This window comes from Eschrichtius robustus, chromosome 8 (assembly GCF_028021215.1).
Source record: "Eschrichtius robustus isolate mEscRob2 chromosome 8, mEscRob2.pri, whole genome shotgun sequence".
Classification (NCBI taxonomy): domain Eukaryota; kingdom Metazoa; phylum Chordata; class Mammalia; order Artiodactyla; family Eschrichtiidae; genus Eschrichtius; species Eschrichtius robustus.
The window spans coordinates 116,690,042-116,704,881 of NC_090831.1; the positions used below are offsets into that span (position 1 = coordinate 116,690,042).

At 48.5% G+C, this 14,840-nt stretch overlaps 1 protein-coding gene across 5 annotated transcripts in view; it reads right to left on the minus strand.

Annotated features, from left to right (window-relative positions):
- Positions 1 to 14,840, minus strand: part of DENND2A (DENN domain containing 2A) — a 99,151-nt gene extending 84,311 nt beyond the window's left edge. For 3 of the 5 annotated variants that reach the window (XM_068549569.1, XM_068549568.1, XM_068549574.1), the window contains exon 1: positions 1,449 to 1,537. In XM_068549569.1, coding sequence (XP_068405670.1) covers positions 1,449 to 1,522 — 74 coding nt within the window. In that variant the 5' untranslated portion in view covers positions 1,523 to 1,537. Of the gene's footprint in view, positions 1 to 1,448; positions 1,538 to 14,568 lie in introns of those variants that run through there. The other 2 variants (XM_068549572.1, XM_068549570.1) reach the window with 1 other exon arrangement.

Below are 14,840 nucleotides of genomic sequence, written 5' to 3' on the forward strand. Positions count from 1 at the left end.
CGTACGTAAGCCCCCTGCCTCCTGCCAGTTTCCAGATGTAATTCTTGTTATGCTTATTTTTGAAGAGAAGATTAAGTTTCAGAGGCTTGCCCAGGATCACAGTGTTTAAGTAGCAGAATAGAGAATCTTATGATTTGTATCTTTCTACTCCGAATTCTGTATTTTGCCCCCAAACCTTGTTATCTGTTCTCTTAGTACCTTCAACCAGAACCACCCAATCGACACCTCTCACAAGCCTGATGCAAGAATCTGCTACTCAGTGATGCCAGCACCCCTGGGGACAGTAACCTGAAGGCCTGACCTCCTTTCTTCCAAGGGCAGCAAGCAGGAAATAGCTTTCATTCATAACCTTTGGAAAGGCCAGGGTAAGGAAATGAACACTGTTACATCCTATGACCTGTTAGGCACTGTATTAAGCACTTTACCAACATAATCTTAGAAATAACGCATCTCCCAAGAGAAATGAAGACATATATCCACATACGTTCTTGTACACTAACATTCAGAGCACATTATTCTTGATGGTCATGAAGTGGAAACAGTCCAAATGCCATCGACTGATGAATAAACAAAATGTGGTATACCCATACAATGAAATAATATTCAGCCATCAAAGGAATGACGACACACGCTACAACATGGCTGAGCCTTGAAGACATAATGCTAAATGAACAGAAGCCAGTCACAAAAGGCCACATATTGTATAAGTCCATTTATACGAAATGTCTGGAACAGGGATATCTACAGAGACAGAAAGTAGATTGATGAGTGCTTAGTGCTGGAGGAGATGGAGTGGGCATTGGGGGTGATGGCTAAGGGGTGTGGGTTTCTTTTGCCGTGTGATGAAAATGTTCTAAAATTGGTGACGGTTGCACGCTCTGTGAATATACTAAAAACCATTAAACTGTACACTTTAAATGGATGAATTTTTTTGATATGTGAATTATACCTCAATAAAACTGTTACAAAAAAAGGAAGGGAGGGAGGGAGGAAGGAAAGGAGGGAGGGAAGGAGGAAGGGAGGGAAGGAGGGACGGAAGGAAGGAAGGAAGGAAAGAAGGAAGGGAGGGAGGGAGGAGAGAAGGAAGGAAGGAAGGAAAGAAGGGAGGGAGGGAGGGAGGGAGAAGGAGGGGGGACAGGAAGGAGAGGGGTAGAAGAGACATAGAGAGAGGGAGGGAGAGAGACAGACTAAGCATCTGGCAGCATGTACCAGGTACATATTTGGAAGTTATAATAGTATCCCTGGGAGTTTAAGAGATGTGTGTAGCCCCAAAGCCCTCGCTCTAGTACGCCATTACCTCCTTCACAAGCACTATCTCTAGCAGAGTAGCGAGTGAATCTGAGGAACCAGGATTCTTATGAATACAGTGGTTAAGACAAATGAACACATACGGTTACAGAAACATAACAGGTAGTAGATCTGACAGGCACTATCCAGGGCTTGCCTACCTCACAAAAGGCTCCCTTTCCTGAAAACTGCCCCTTCCCTCCTCCACGGAGGCCACTGAGACCCGGGCAGCCATGTTCGAATGATGATCCCACCCCCAGCCAGAGCTGATTGGCTCTAGAGGAGGCCTAACTCAAGTCGGGCCAATCAGGTTCTGCTTCCAGGTAGTGTGGCTGGAACACGGAAACATGGCGTTGTGAGGCTGCCATTTTCCACCCTGTGGACGAAGAAGCAGAGGGAGCTGGGCCGTGGGGGAGAAGAATGATGCCGGCGGAAAGAGGGCTCTGCACTCCCTCAATCCAAGCCACTCTTAAGGCCAGGCTGCATTCCTGCCCACGGGTTCCACGAGGTATCTTTATACCCTTGTTTGCTTAAGCAACCAAAAGAATCCCCACTAACACAGTGTCATGTTCAATCTATGTTCAACTACTTTCCCAAAACGAAAAAAGAAAGCTAGTGTGTGTGTGTGTGTGTGTGTGTGTGTGTGAGTTTTAAACATGAATCTGCACCCATATGGCTGAAGCTGAGCCAACTGCAGCTACTAAGGAAACCAAACCCCCATTAGGTTTGCCTCCAGCGTGGCACAGAAGGTTGCCTGTGATCTAATCATTCCTATTACCCTATTGAGAAGTCCCTTTCCCTTTCTGGGGAGATTCATCATGACACTGGAGGTGCTGGGAACATCTGAAGTCTTAGTAAAGCCATGTCATGAGACCTAATCTTTCCAAGGACCTGAACAGCATATTATAAGCATTAGTACAGGAAGATCTGCTGAACTCTTGGATGAAGTTAAATAGGACATGGTATCAGAAGGTGTACAGTTTCTTTCCTTCCTTCCGAATAAAACCTCACTGAAAAAACTCTGGCCTTACATTGGGCCTCTTACAATGAGAGGTTACTGTGGGTAAATGAACAAATAAAGGAATGTATGCCTTCTTCAGCTCTTATTTGGATCTACAATATACAAGAAAGCAGATCTCACATCTCTCCCACATACACTAGCAGGGACACATATGAATAAAAAAACATTTACAAGAGGTTGCATTGTCTGAACACCAGAAGAAGAGCTGAGTTGACAGTAGGAAAGGGATGGACGAATCCTTTTCCCATCCCTCTGTCTATTTATGGGAGTCATTTCCCTTCAGGAAATGCTGAGCCCCTTCTCCCAGGACCCTGTTGGGAATGACGCCTGCGCTGGCTGACCCAGCCTTCCACATCCTCCTCCTGGCCTCGGCAGCTCTCCCCTTGTGACCCCGTCAGTCACTGGGAACCCAGCCTGTAAATGACAGTTCTTCTTAGAGTCCCCAGTCTATTGCGGAAATTCAAAGAGGAAAGGGGGGAAAAAAGGTACATAATGAAGCTAGAAAAGCCCCTGGCATGGAGAAGCTCCCAAATATGAACAGACAAAGGTAGCAGGGAGGAAGTCAGGGCTAGAAATGACCACACTCACACTGTGGCCCAGGATTTTGTGGCTCACCTAGCTTCGGTCACCTGTCTAGGGGGGTGGCAGAGGCAGGAGCAGGACCCAAGGTTCCTGTCACCCCATCTGTCGACCTAAGGCTCATTCACCTCCTCTACACTCATTTCCCCTCCCCAGAAATGTATAGACTGACGTATCTATAGAGAAGCTATCCCAGGAGAACCTGGGTCCACTAATTACATATTCTTCTTTTCTTCCTTTTTCTTCTTTTTTGTCAGCTAGGAGCCCACCTTTTCAGAAACCCGGAGAGAATTCTGGGGTTAGCCCTGGCCACCCCAAACTGAAGTTCTTCCTCTCTCCTCTGAATTTCTCTGGATATTTTTAACTTATCTACATTTGGTAGTCCTACTAAATGTGCATAACCATGTGGTATCTCTTTCATGGTTGGCTTCGATTGTTATTTATATGTTATTTATTTAAGATTTCACATAGTTATTTTTTAAAATTTTTAAAATTTATTTATTTTTGGCTGTGTTGGGTCTTCGTTGCTGCACGCAGGCTGTTCTCTAGTTGTGGCGAGCAGGGGCTACTCTTCGTTGTGGCGCATGGGCTTCTCATTGCGGTGGTTTCTCTTGTTGTGAAGCACGGGCTCTAGGTGCGTGGGCTTCAGTAGTTGTGGCACATGGGCTCAGTAGTTGTGGCGCACAGGCTTAGTTGCTCCGCGGCATGTGGGATCTTCCCAGACCAGGGATTGAACCCATGTCCCCATCATTGGCAGGTCAAACACAATATTTTCTAGGCCAGATTCTACACAGATTGTTTCACTGACTCCTCACACCAACCCTACAATTGCCTCCACTTTACAGATGTGGAAAGCAAGGCCTGGAGAGATGAACTTGTCCCAAGGCCACGTGGATGCTGAATGAATCCAGGTGGTCAGATTCAAGTCCAGGTGCCTAATGCCAAGTTGAGTGCCTTGGGGGCAAGGCAAGGGGCCTTCCCCTCCCGGATACAGAATAGCTACTCAGGGAATTGTTACAATTGGGTTTTATTCACCCCCTCCCTCCTCTCCAGGCACACCGTGGCACCAGGGCACAACCTGGCCAGCCCTCCACTTCCAGAGGCAGCCCTTGGGCTGCCATTTTGGGGTTTGTTTTTCCCTCTGAAGGGTTTCCTCATGTTCTTTTAACCTGGCCACACTGACAGGTAGTACTGAGGAGGGGAAGAAGGGTCCCCTGTGGCATCTGTCCTGTGTCCTGGCCTCTGGACACCTGGAAGCTCACACCACACCAGAAGTAGCCACTTGCAGGGGATGCACCTGAAGGCCAGGCTTTATTTGCTTCCCGGCAGCCCTCCCTGGCTCCAGCTGTGCCGCCCCAAACTCTTCACTCTCCACCTCCTCTCCCTCTCGCCTTCCTGCCCTCCTCTTCCCTTCCTCCCCCTCAGACCCCTTCCTCCCCCTCAGACCCTTTCCCACCCTCTTTTGCTGGCTTCTGTTCTCTTTCTTTCCATGAGCAGAGAGTTTCCAGTCTGGCTCCCGGCCAGCACATTTGGACAAAAGGCAGCAATCTTGGAGGGAGACGTCATCTCCCATCCCCTTTTCCGGGGCCAGCACCGTGGCTCCCCGAGCCCCGAGAGGGAGCAGGGGGCTGCGGCCGTTCCCGCCCCGCTCCCAGTTCTGGGAACGAGCTTGAGCGATGGCACATCGTGGGCGTTGAAAGCAAAGGGTTTGGAAGCAGACAGACCCAGATTCAAATTCCAGCTCTGAAGCCTGAGAGCTGTGGGACCTTGGGCAAGTTACTTTGCTAAGCCTTTAGTTCTCGCCTCTGTAAAATGGTGACAGAAGCGAGAAAGGCTCGCTTTGAAAGGCTTATAGGAGATCGCAGCTGTAAAACTTCCGGCACAGTGCGTGTCCTGTAAGAAGCGCCCAACACGGCTTCTGTTATTATGAACCGAACTTAACTCTGCCAAATAATCCAAGTAAAAATACAGGACTTTGTTACAATCATCATCATCGTCCACCTTCTCAACTCATCCGCAGGGCTGCTTACCCAGCTTCAATTGTTTGCAAGTGTGTTACAGTCGTAAGACCTCTCAAACATATCATTACTGTTACAATGTAATCTGTAAAAGTTGGTTTTGAAATCGGATAAGGAGCTGACACTCTTCCCTTTTCAGTAGAGTCAGTGCTCAGCCTTGATGCCAGACGTGAAAGGAAGGAGGGGCCCACACCAATCAGCAGGGCCTGCTCGCCCTGACTCCCCTTCCCTCCCACCCTGTTTTTTGGCTTCTTATAAGCTGAGGCCCTGTTTCTGTTTGTTTACTATCTGTGCTTGGTGTTTTATACTTAGAAGTTGCACAATGCCTGGGAATGTGCTCAGTTTTATTTAGCTAAGCTTTGAGATATGGGCAATGGTCTTTCCCCTATGATTTTATTTAGCTAATCTGAGCCAGCATGGATGGATTTGAAATTAATTAGTAAGATTAATCAAGGAGCTGAGCACGGTACTCCATGTGAGGTGCTGCTGGGAAATTCACCAATACATGCAATGGTCCCTGCCCTAGAGCTAGGGATAAAAGATGCAAACCCGATCAACCACTAGCAAGAAAAGATTACAACTGTTCAAGACGAAAAGACAAGAGCAGTCCAGGGAATGCCTGACAACACGTTTAACAAAAACCACAATGTGAGAGTGGCTTAGGGACTAAATTCAAACTACAGTGGTAAATGTTATGAAGTAAATATAACTGGAGGAATTTAGAGGCAGGCAATGAAAGTCAGGAGTCATGGACTGCTTCAGAGAAGAGGCAGAATCTGGTGGCCCTTTGATAGATTGGGTTCCGACAGCTGGGAGAGTGTTTAGGCGAGGCAAGGGCATGAGGAAAAGGGGACGGTGCACCCTGCCCCGGACAAGACTGATGGTGGGACAGCTACTCTGGGACGTGTGATGGGGAAACACAGAGAGGAGGATGGAAGGGGCTGGCGGATGAGACTTGGAGACGTTCTGGAATCAGAAAGAGGAGGTAAGGTTTGCTCTCTGTGGAACATAAAGAGGAGACGTGATAAACATACGTGTTCTTTTTGTACATTCAAGAGGAAACATGTAGGGACTTCCCTGGTGGTCCAGTGGGTAAGCCTCCATGCTCCTAATGCAGCGGGCCCGGGTTCGATCCCTGGTCAGGGAACTAGATCCCGCATACATGCCGCAACTAAGGATCCTGCATGCCGCAACTAAGGAGCCCTCGAGCTGCAACTAAGACCCAGCGCAACCTAAATAAACAAATAAATAAATATTTTTTTAAAACTAATAAATAAAAATAATCTTTAAAATAGACCTTTAAAAAAAAAACAGGAAATGTGTAAAGCAGGCAGTCAGAGGTAGAGATCTAAGAGTCTGGCGAAAGCACAACCCTGGAGGTGTAAACTGGGGACGCAGCTGAAGAACCAGTGAGCATGAACAAGCTCTCTGAGGGAGAAAGTGAAGCAAAAGAAGACAGTGAAGAATTGAGGTGTAGGGGTGACTCTCACTTTACCCCTGTTACCCAGCTCTTGACTCAGTTCTTTTTAATGTTTCTTCATCTGGGCCTTCCAACCGGACAGGGAGGTCTGATGACACAACACCTGCATTGGGCTTCTTTTTATTCCTCTGCAATGTCTAGATCAGATCTTGGTCTATCGTGGGTGTGGTACGAATGCTTGTTGAATTCGAAGAAGAAAAGGAAATCAGTGAAGATCTCCTTTTCCAAAGACAATTAGGACAACCCAGATGGTGTGGTGTCTCAGGGGAGGAGCGATTCTTCAAAACACTTCACAAAGGTGGGGCTCGGACACCAGCCAATTGCAGTGGCCTTACTGTTGACCCTTTAATGGCTGGATCTGGTCTAGGGGCTCCCAGGATTGTGGGACACCGGGAGTGACTATTAACCAACCAGTAGAGAAGCATTTCAGCGTTTTGACAAGTGGCATAGATGTGTCATCATACCAGTTTTATATCGACTGTGACCCGGGTCAGGAGAGTTGCATACATTAGGAAGCTCAAAAACAATGAGAACTGGGACTTCCCTGGTGGCGCAGTGGTTGAGAATCTGCCTGCCAATGCAGGGGACAGGGGTTCGAGCCCTGGTCTGGGAAGATCCCACATGCCGCGGAGCAACTAGGCCCGTGAGCCACAACTACTGAGCCTGCGCGTCTGGAGGCTGTGCTCCGCAACGAGAGACCGCGATAGTGAGTGGCCCCCGCTTGCCACAACTGGAGAAAGCCCTCGCACAGAAACAAAGACCCAACACAGCCAAAAATAAATAAATTAAAACAAACAAACAAACAAAAAAACCCAATGAGAACAGCAAACTAGCTATTCAATGACTGCATCATGAGTAACGGGATAAAGTCTCCACAGATGGTTAGGGATGGAGGCCAGACCTCAGGGATGTGAGGAGGAGCTTGTGGACCCGCCCCAGGAGCTCTTGCAGGTGCTCTATCTCCCCGTCCTGAAAGCAGCATTCTCCTTCTCTTGCCCTCCAGTCAACAGGCAGCCTGAACTTGGGCTGTGTGTGTGCCTAGAAGCAGCCTCTGACTCTTTTCCCTGTCGCTCTTCCCTCTGTCCTAGGCCAGTGATCTTGACTGACCTGCCTTCAGGTGAAAGGAGAGCCTGGAACAGGAGCCTCTCTTGACTCTGCGGTGCCGGAATCTCCACGTCTCACCGTTTTGGGAGGCATCAAGGAGCCTCTCCTCTCTGATGTTTTTCTATCCCATTAGATGCATCAGTTTGGCTGGCGGGTAAACAGAACACTGGTCCCTTTTTTTTTTTTTTTTTTTTTTTTACTGGTCCCTTTTTGATGTCCTGGGAGCTTGCGTATGTTTGTTGATTGTCACAAACACAGATAATGAAATGGACCAGATGTAAAGGATGTCAGGCTGCCAGGGAGTTATACTTGGGGTTGGATGACCACACACTTCATTTCACATCTGAACAACTCTCACCTCCAGCTCAGAGTATCAAATGGAGAAATGCCTCTGAGCCCCCGGTGAGCTAGAGACGTTGCCCTGGCAGAAGCCCAGTGCCCTGGCAAGGTGTTTTGGTGGGAAGCTCCACCGTGTCTTCCCAGCCACCCCTCTGACCAAGTCTGTGGCTGAGAAACTGGTCCCACTCCAGCTGTAGGGGATGCAGGTTCTGTGTCTCATGCTGTCCCATTGCTCCTGCCCAGTGACCAAATTGGTGCTCTATGGCTTCTCCCCCAGCTAACTTCTCTCCTGACCATGCAAGGTCAGTTTTAATCCTGATTTGCGGTGTGGTTCCCTACAAATACCTCTGCTCGGTCATCCGGGGCGGTTGAGCCTGTATTTCCCAGGGACGTGAGAAGCACAAATAAAATTACAGAAATGTCTTGCTTTAATGGTTCCAGTTTGCTGGGGAAAGGCAGCTGTTACTTTTTCCATGGAGAGCTGCGGGGAGCAGGGAAGTGGTACCTGTCTCCTCTGACTCGTTTAGTGGGAATGAGTTGACACACAGCACTGCGTTAGCCACCTGCCCCCCTCCTCCTTCCCTGCACTCAGACCTCTACTCTAGGGGGGCTGAGAAAGGCTGGGGTCAGAGGGATGGCACAGAACCATGTCCCTAGGTCAATGCACCTGGACCAGCAGGGAGAATGGATGGGCATGTCCAATCCTTCACCAGGTGGCAGTTTGCAGGAACAGTCCCAGGAGAGGCCTGCTGTATATCAATTATCTTTAGTGCTCCCTTTTTACTTTACAAGTGTCGCACTTTGTATATATGGTTACCCTATCCATTATCCACAGTGGATTTGCAGAGAACTTAGGGTTAAATCAAATTCAACCCTATGACATCTTCCCTTCTGAAAAGTGAGGAAGAAAGAGGGAGAAAGAGGGAGACACCTTGGATTATTTCCCTGGGTTGGCTCTTGTGTATAACCCAGCCCACCCATCCCAGGTTTCAGCCTGCACAATTATGTGAAATCGTGGTTATATGGGATCAAGATTTTGGGTACACGAAACCAACAGCAAGAGACAATATTGGGACAGTTTGTTGGATGACAATCTATAAACCATAAAAAATTTCTTAGAAACTCTAGTTTTAATATGTTGCCTTTTTAAATTTAACAAAACTCAAAATAATAGATTGTCTCTATGAATTACCACACTATGAATTTTAATTTTCGTATTATCTTAAATAGAAATTCATAGTAAATTCAGTGGGGAACTAGGGTGGGGACACTTGGGTTAGGGGAGAGAGAAGTAATAATATTTTACAATATTTTAAGACTGAGTATCAGAATCTCATTTTTAAAACATCCATCACTGGGCACAGATATATTCAATATGCATTTGGCTTTGAAATCTTTTAACCTAGCAATTTCACTTCTGGGAATTCATCTTATAGAAATGTTGGAATGAGTGCTGGGGAGTCTTAGCAGTGGCTAAAATCAGAAACAACTAATTGCTCATCAATAAATAATGTGTTAAACAAATGAAATCGATCCATACAAAGGAAGACTAGGCAGCTGTTAGAAAGGAGAGGACTATGTATGTCCCACATGGAATTATTCTCACAAAATACTGTTCAGTTATGATAGCATGCTTCCATTTTTGTAACAAACAAACAAACAAACATAATATATTACGTGTAAAGAAAAGAAGTCTGGGGGATTTGGTATATACACCGAACAGTGATGGCCTCTGAGGAGGGAGTCAGTATGGGGAAAACTTTCATTTTTCATTGTGTTCTTTTTATGTATTGCTCAAATGTTTTATAATAAGGATAACTTTCATATTTACATATAAATACATATGTGTATATAAAAGTATGTATATAAAAGTAATCCTAAAATTTTAAAGCACACTTTTAAAGAAAACAAAACAAAAGGAAATGCGTTTGATACTCTGCTTGAACTGGTCTGACAGCCCTCCTGATAAGACATGCAGCCCTTGGAAGGCCTGGGTACCATGGAAGAACAGTCACGGTCGTGGTCACGGTCACAGCTTCCTGTCCTGTCCCCATTCTCCAGCTCAATCCTGCTCTCATTTCCTTCTGAAGGGAAGCATGGAACCTCCTGGTTCCCCAATACAGAGGGAAGCTAACCTCTTCCCTAAGCTTGCTGCGAGGGTGACTCACCCCTCTTTCCCTAAGGCTGGGGGCGGGGGAAACCATAACTTGGTTTTTAGTAGTTTAGCCAGTTGGAAAAGGGGGTCTCAGGCTCATCCCTCTTTCAGCCCACCACAGGCCAAGGATGAACGTGTCAAAGAGAAGCCAAAGAGAAAGCAATTCTGGGCTCCAGCTGGCAGGGGCTTAACTTCTAGGCAAACTGAGTTTGGATAAATTTTGTCCAAATCAGACAATGATTTTACCACGAGGGGAAAAGATGGTCTGACGCTGGCTTCCCGACATATTGCTGTCTTTTGGATGTCAAATGTAGAGAATCACTCACCTCAGTTCCCGCCACTGACTTGCCTCCCATCATTAAAGGGGCAGTGGTGCCTGTGAGTCCCTCTGTTGGGTGGCCAGTGCAGGGGTTTCAAAGAGAGCCCAGGGTACCTGTGGCAGCTGTCTGGTTCTGGTGAAGGAAGAAGGGACCATGCCTGGACACAGGAGACTGGGAGTGACACGAGGCACAAGCAGGGGTCTTTGTCACTCATGAGTAACTGTCAGACATTCCACAGACCCTCAGGAAGCAAAATAAGGGGGCTGGATTCCAGAGATAGTAGGGGAGGATGAGTCAACTTTGCCCACAGCCAAAGAAGTAACTGCCTGCGAGGTATATTTGAGGGTTGTTGGGAAAGCCACGGAGCCTCAAAATATTTCCCGTTATCCTGTCAGAGTTACTGAAATTCAACTCTTAGAGATTCACTCCTTTTGATTGAGACTTTAGGCAAGTTAAATTGCAAATGAATTCTCCCAGCTTCTTTCCAATCTGGAAGACGGAGGTCAGAGAACACATACACTTGAATATCAGGAGGGAAGTAGAAAGAAAACTCAGAGGCTCAGCACTCAAAAAAGATAGACCTATGTGGGTCCTAGGCAAAAAGAGAAAGGTTCTGAGGCTTTTCAGTTTTGGCTATGGTGCAGCACTGCATATGATAGTATTAGACCAGACAGATCTAACTGTAGAAGGCTTGTAATTATGCTTTTAGAATTTCTGTTCAAAAAAAGTGCTTCACACACATACACACAAAACTTCACATAAATGTGTTTGTTACTAGCCTCCTTATCTGTATCTGCTCAAGATGGCTTTAGACCTTGATGTTGAAGGCTGACTAGCCAGTTGATTTCATTGTAACAGGCTTCCAAATTTTAAATACTACGGGGTCCTTGCTTTTGCAATCTGAGGTTTCTGTCCCCTGCTGTAATGAGCCCTCTAGGTGATTGTTAAAGCAGCTGCTCTCAATCTTGGCTGTACCTTAAAATCACCTGGCACCTTATAAAAATACTGACGCCCAGGGCCCATTCTCAGAGATTTTGATTTACTTGGTCTGGGGCAGAGCCCAGGAATCACTTGTTTAAAAAATGCCCCCTGACCCCAGCATTTAAATGTGTAATGTGTTCCCTGGGTTTAAAATGCTAAGAACTGTGATGTGGAGGCATGATGGAGTAGAGTATCACACCTACTCAGTGTTAAGACTTCTACAGCTGACAAGAAGTGGTTTAAACTTCGGAGGGCACATCAGAAATGCATTGACATAGGGCTTCCCTGGTGGCGCAGTGGTTAGGAACCCGCCTGCCAATGCAGGGGACACGGGTTTGAGCCCTGGTCCGGGAAGATCCCACATGCCACAGAGCAACCAAGCCCACGAGCCACAACTGCTGAGCCCACGTGCCACGACTGCTGAGGCCCGCGCGCCTGGAGCCCGTGCTCCACGATGGGAGAGGCCGCCGCAGTGAGAATCCTGCACAGCGCGGCGAGGAGCGGCCCCCGCTCGACGCAACTAGAGAAAGCCCGCGTGCAGCAACGAAGACCCAATGCAGCCAAAAATAAATAAATACATAAATAAATAAACAAGTTGATTTTAAAAACCCCTTTTCAATAATAAAAAATAAAAAGAAATGCATTGACATAGATTCTGCAGATTCACCCTTCTGCAGAAACCAACGGGAAGGGCCTGGTCAGGAGATGTGCGACTGAGTGTAGAGCCTTACCTCCCAGCCCTCACTCCCGGTTCTTCTGCAACATTCCTTATGTTGCAGCGAAGAAGTTTCCCACCCTCCCTGACCTCAGTAGAATGGATCTCTGGTGTCTTGAGTCCCACCCTTTCCCCACCCCTAGAAGCAGCCTTAACATCAGGTCTGAGGGCAGAAAGACCTGGACCACTAGGGGAAGTGGACCCACCCAGCTGAATGGAATCCTGAAATGCTCTTCCCATTCTGTTTCTCTTTGGTCAGGATTTCCGAAGGCAACCCTCCCAATACTCTGCCCTACCAGACCCCTTCTCCAGACCAGTCTCAGCCCACCTGTCTGTGGGCTATACTAGGATGTGCCTGCTTCCCCCTTCATGGTGGGTACCTGGGGTGCTGTGCTCTCTACATTCATCAAAGTAGGTATCACCTCTTCCTACACTTGAGAGCCCATGGGCTCCTCCATATAGGATTCCCCAGGCCCTCACTGCCCTGCATCATGACTGCCCACAGGCCTGAGCTGGCACTCAGTCCCCCACAGAAATGCAGTATGTCCCCAAGTCATAACAGGAAGATGATATAGGAAGACAGTCATGTGGAATTTTATCTTCCCATCTTTTGTAACACTGACAATGAAATTCCTTTTTCTACGTCACTCTAGTCTTTACACAAACTTCCACATGACAAATTCCCAGTGGAGTTCAATTCCAGGAAAAAATTTGTGCTGAATTTGTGTGCTTTCTCTTGTCCAAAATCCAAAACTGTGCAATCTAGTGTATTTTTGTTTGTCTCTAAGCTGCCAGAAAACTTAGAGCCAAATTCATTGTCCAAGTGTTATAATCTGCTAAATTCAGGCCATTCAAAATATTCATTCCTTTTGCTTTGCTTTGTTTTCTCCTGAGCTTTTCTGCATTTAGTTCTAAGTTATCTGACCCTGTGCCCAAGTCTGTCACCAGGTCCCACCTCTCTATCTATCTCTTGGCTCTTTCTATCCCACGTCACCACTGCGGTCATCCTGCGCGTCAGTAACTACAGCCTGGGTGCTGCAAGGCCTTGGTCTCATCCTCCTCTGAGCCTCCACCCAGCAAGCAGAGTGAGCTTTCTAAGATACAGACCAATCCCATGGCCCCTGCTTCAGCGAGATCCTTCTTCCCTCTGGGAACTGCAACCATGAATTCCCCACACTTGCCTGTCCTCCTCCCTCCCGCTTAGTGATTTTGCACACGCTGTTCCCTCAGCCTGAAACAACCTTCTCTGCTTTGCTTTCTTGGTGAAAAGGTTTTCAGGGCTCAGCCTGACCTTACCTATTCTGTGGGTTTCCCCTGAGCTGGGCAGCCCTGCTCTGGTTTCCCCTAGCACACAGCACGCATGGATGGCCAGGCCAGATGCAGACTGTATTTAATTTTTTGTTTGACTACCCAGCTAGGACGGTGAGTGCCTGGAAGGAAGGGAGATATCTTATTCATCACTCTGTCCCTAACGCCTAGCATGTCGAGCTGTAGAACTGTTAAGTGAATGAATGCACGACACAGGCAGGGTTCACCTCTTCCGGAATAGTAGGACTGAAGGCCAGCCTTTTCACTGCCCTTCCTAAAAACAGTTACTGTTTGCCTTGACTTCTTGTAGAATTCTGCTCATCCTAGGCGGTCCACCCCAAAGAGGGTCTACTCCACTCCTTTGGTGTGTTTGATACTTGATGGTGCAAGCAGAAAGGATTTTGTTCTTTTATGTAGTAACCACTGCAGGTGTAAGAGTTTAATAGCAAAATTACTGTAGAGTGCCTATTATAACCCTGGGGCTGTTATTACTCTGTGTCATTCAGAACACTAGAGAAGTTGCATCCCTGAAGCGCATCTCAACACCAGCTACAAGTCCGTCTGCTCCTTCCCCAGCACCAGCTGGCTAAAAACAAAGTCAGTGCACTTCCCTTTTCCCAATCTCTGCCCCTGGAGGCAATGTCCGGCTTTCCCCACCCGATACCCTTAAGGACAGGATTCCTCCGCTGAGGTCCAGCTCTCCTCAGTGGTTTGAAGCCAGTTCCCTGTGACCCTCCTAAATATCATTATATCCTGTGTTAAGAGACTACCCCTGGGCTCCATCTGGTCCCAACTCCATCCTGAGGGGAAAAGTGGGAGAAATAAGATCATGCAGTCATCTTTACCTCCCTGCTTTCTCAACACTGCAAATTTCTTTCTGTAAAAACACACACACACACTCTCTCTCTCTCTCTCTCTGTCTCTCTGTCTCTGTCTCTCTCTCTCCCGCGCCCCTGGGACGAGCACGGCGCAGGGCGGGGGCTCTGCCCGGTTTCTGCAGGTTTCCCAGGCGCGGGACCACGGCCTCCCGAGTTCCCGGAAGGACGTCCGGACAGCACTTTGCTCCAGTCCCACAGGTCGGGCTCAAGCGCCTCGGTCCCCACGTCCGCACACGGGAAACCTAGTCTTTGGTCTGCAAAGAGCCACTTCCCAGCTCCGGGTTGGGGCAGCTCCGGCCGTCTCCTCTCTTACCCACACCCCCGCGCGTCCCCTCCTCGGTCCCCCCGCGCGTCCCCTCCTCGGTCCCGCGGCACGGCCCTACCTCCTGGCGGGCCGAGGCTCCGTGGGCTCCGAGGCGCAGCTCGGGGGCGCCCGGGCGGGCGGGGGCGGCGGGCGGCGAGGGCCCGGGGCGCCATGGCCCGCAGCCCCCCGCTCTCGTGTCGGCCGGGCCTCTCCCGGCGCCCTCCGCTCGCGTCCCCGCCGCCCGGCCGCCGCTGTGGGCGAGTAGAGGGCGGGCTCGGCCGGCGGCCCCTTCCTCTCCCGGTGGCGCTGCGGCTCTGAGCCGGGCCGCTCGCCCCGCCGGTCCCCGCCCGC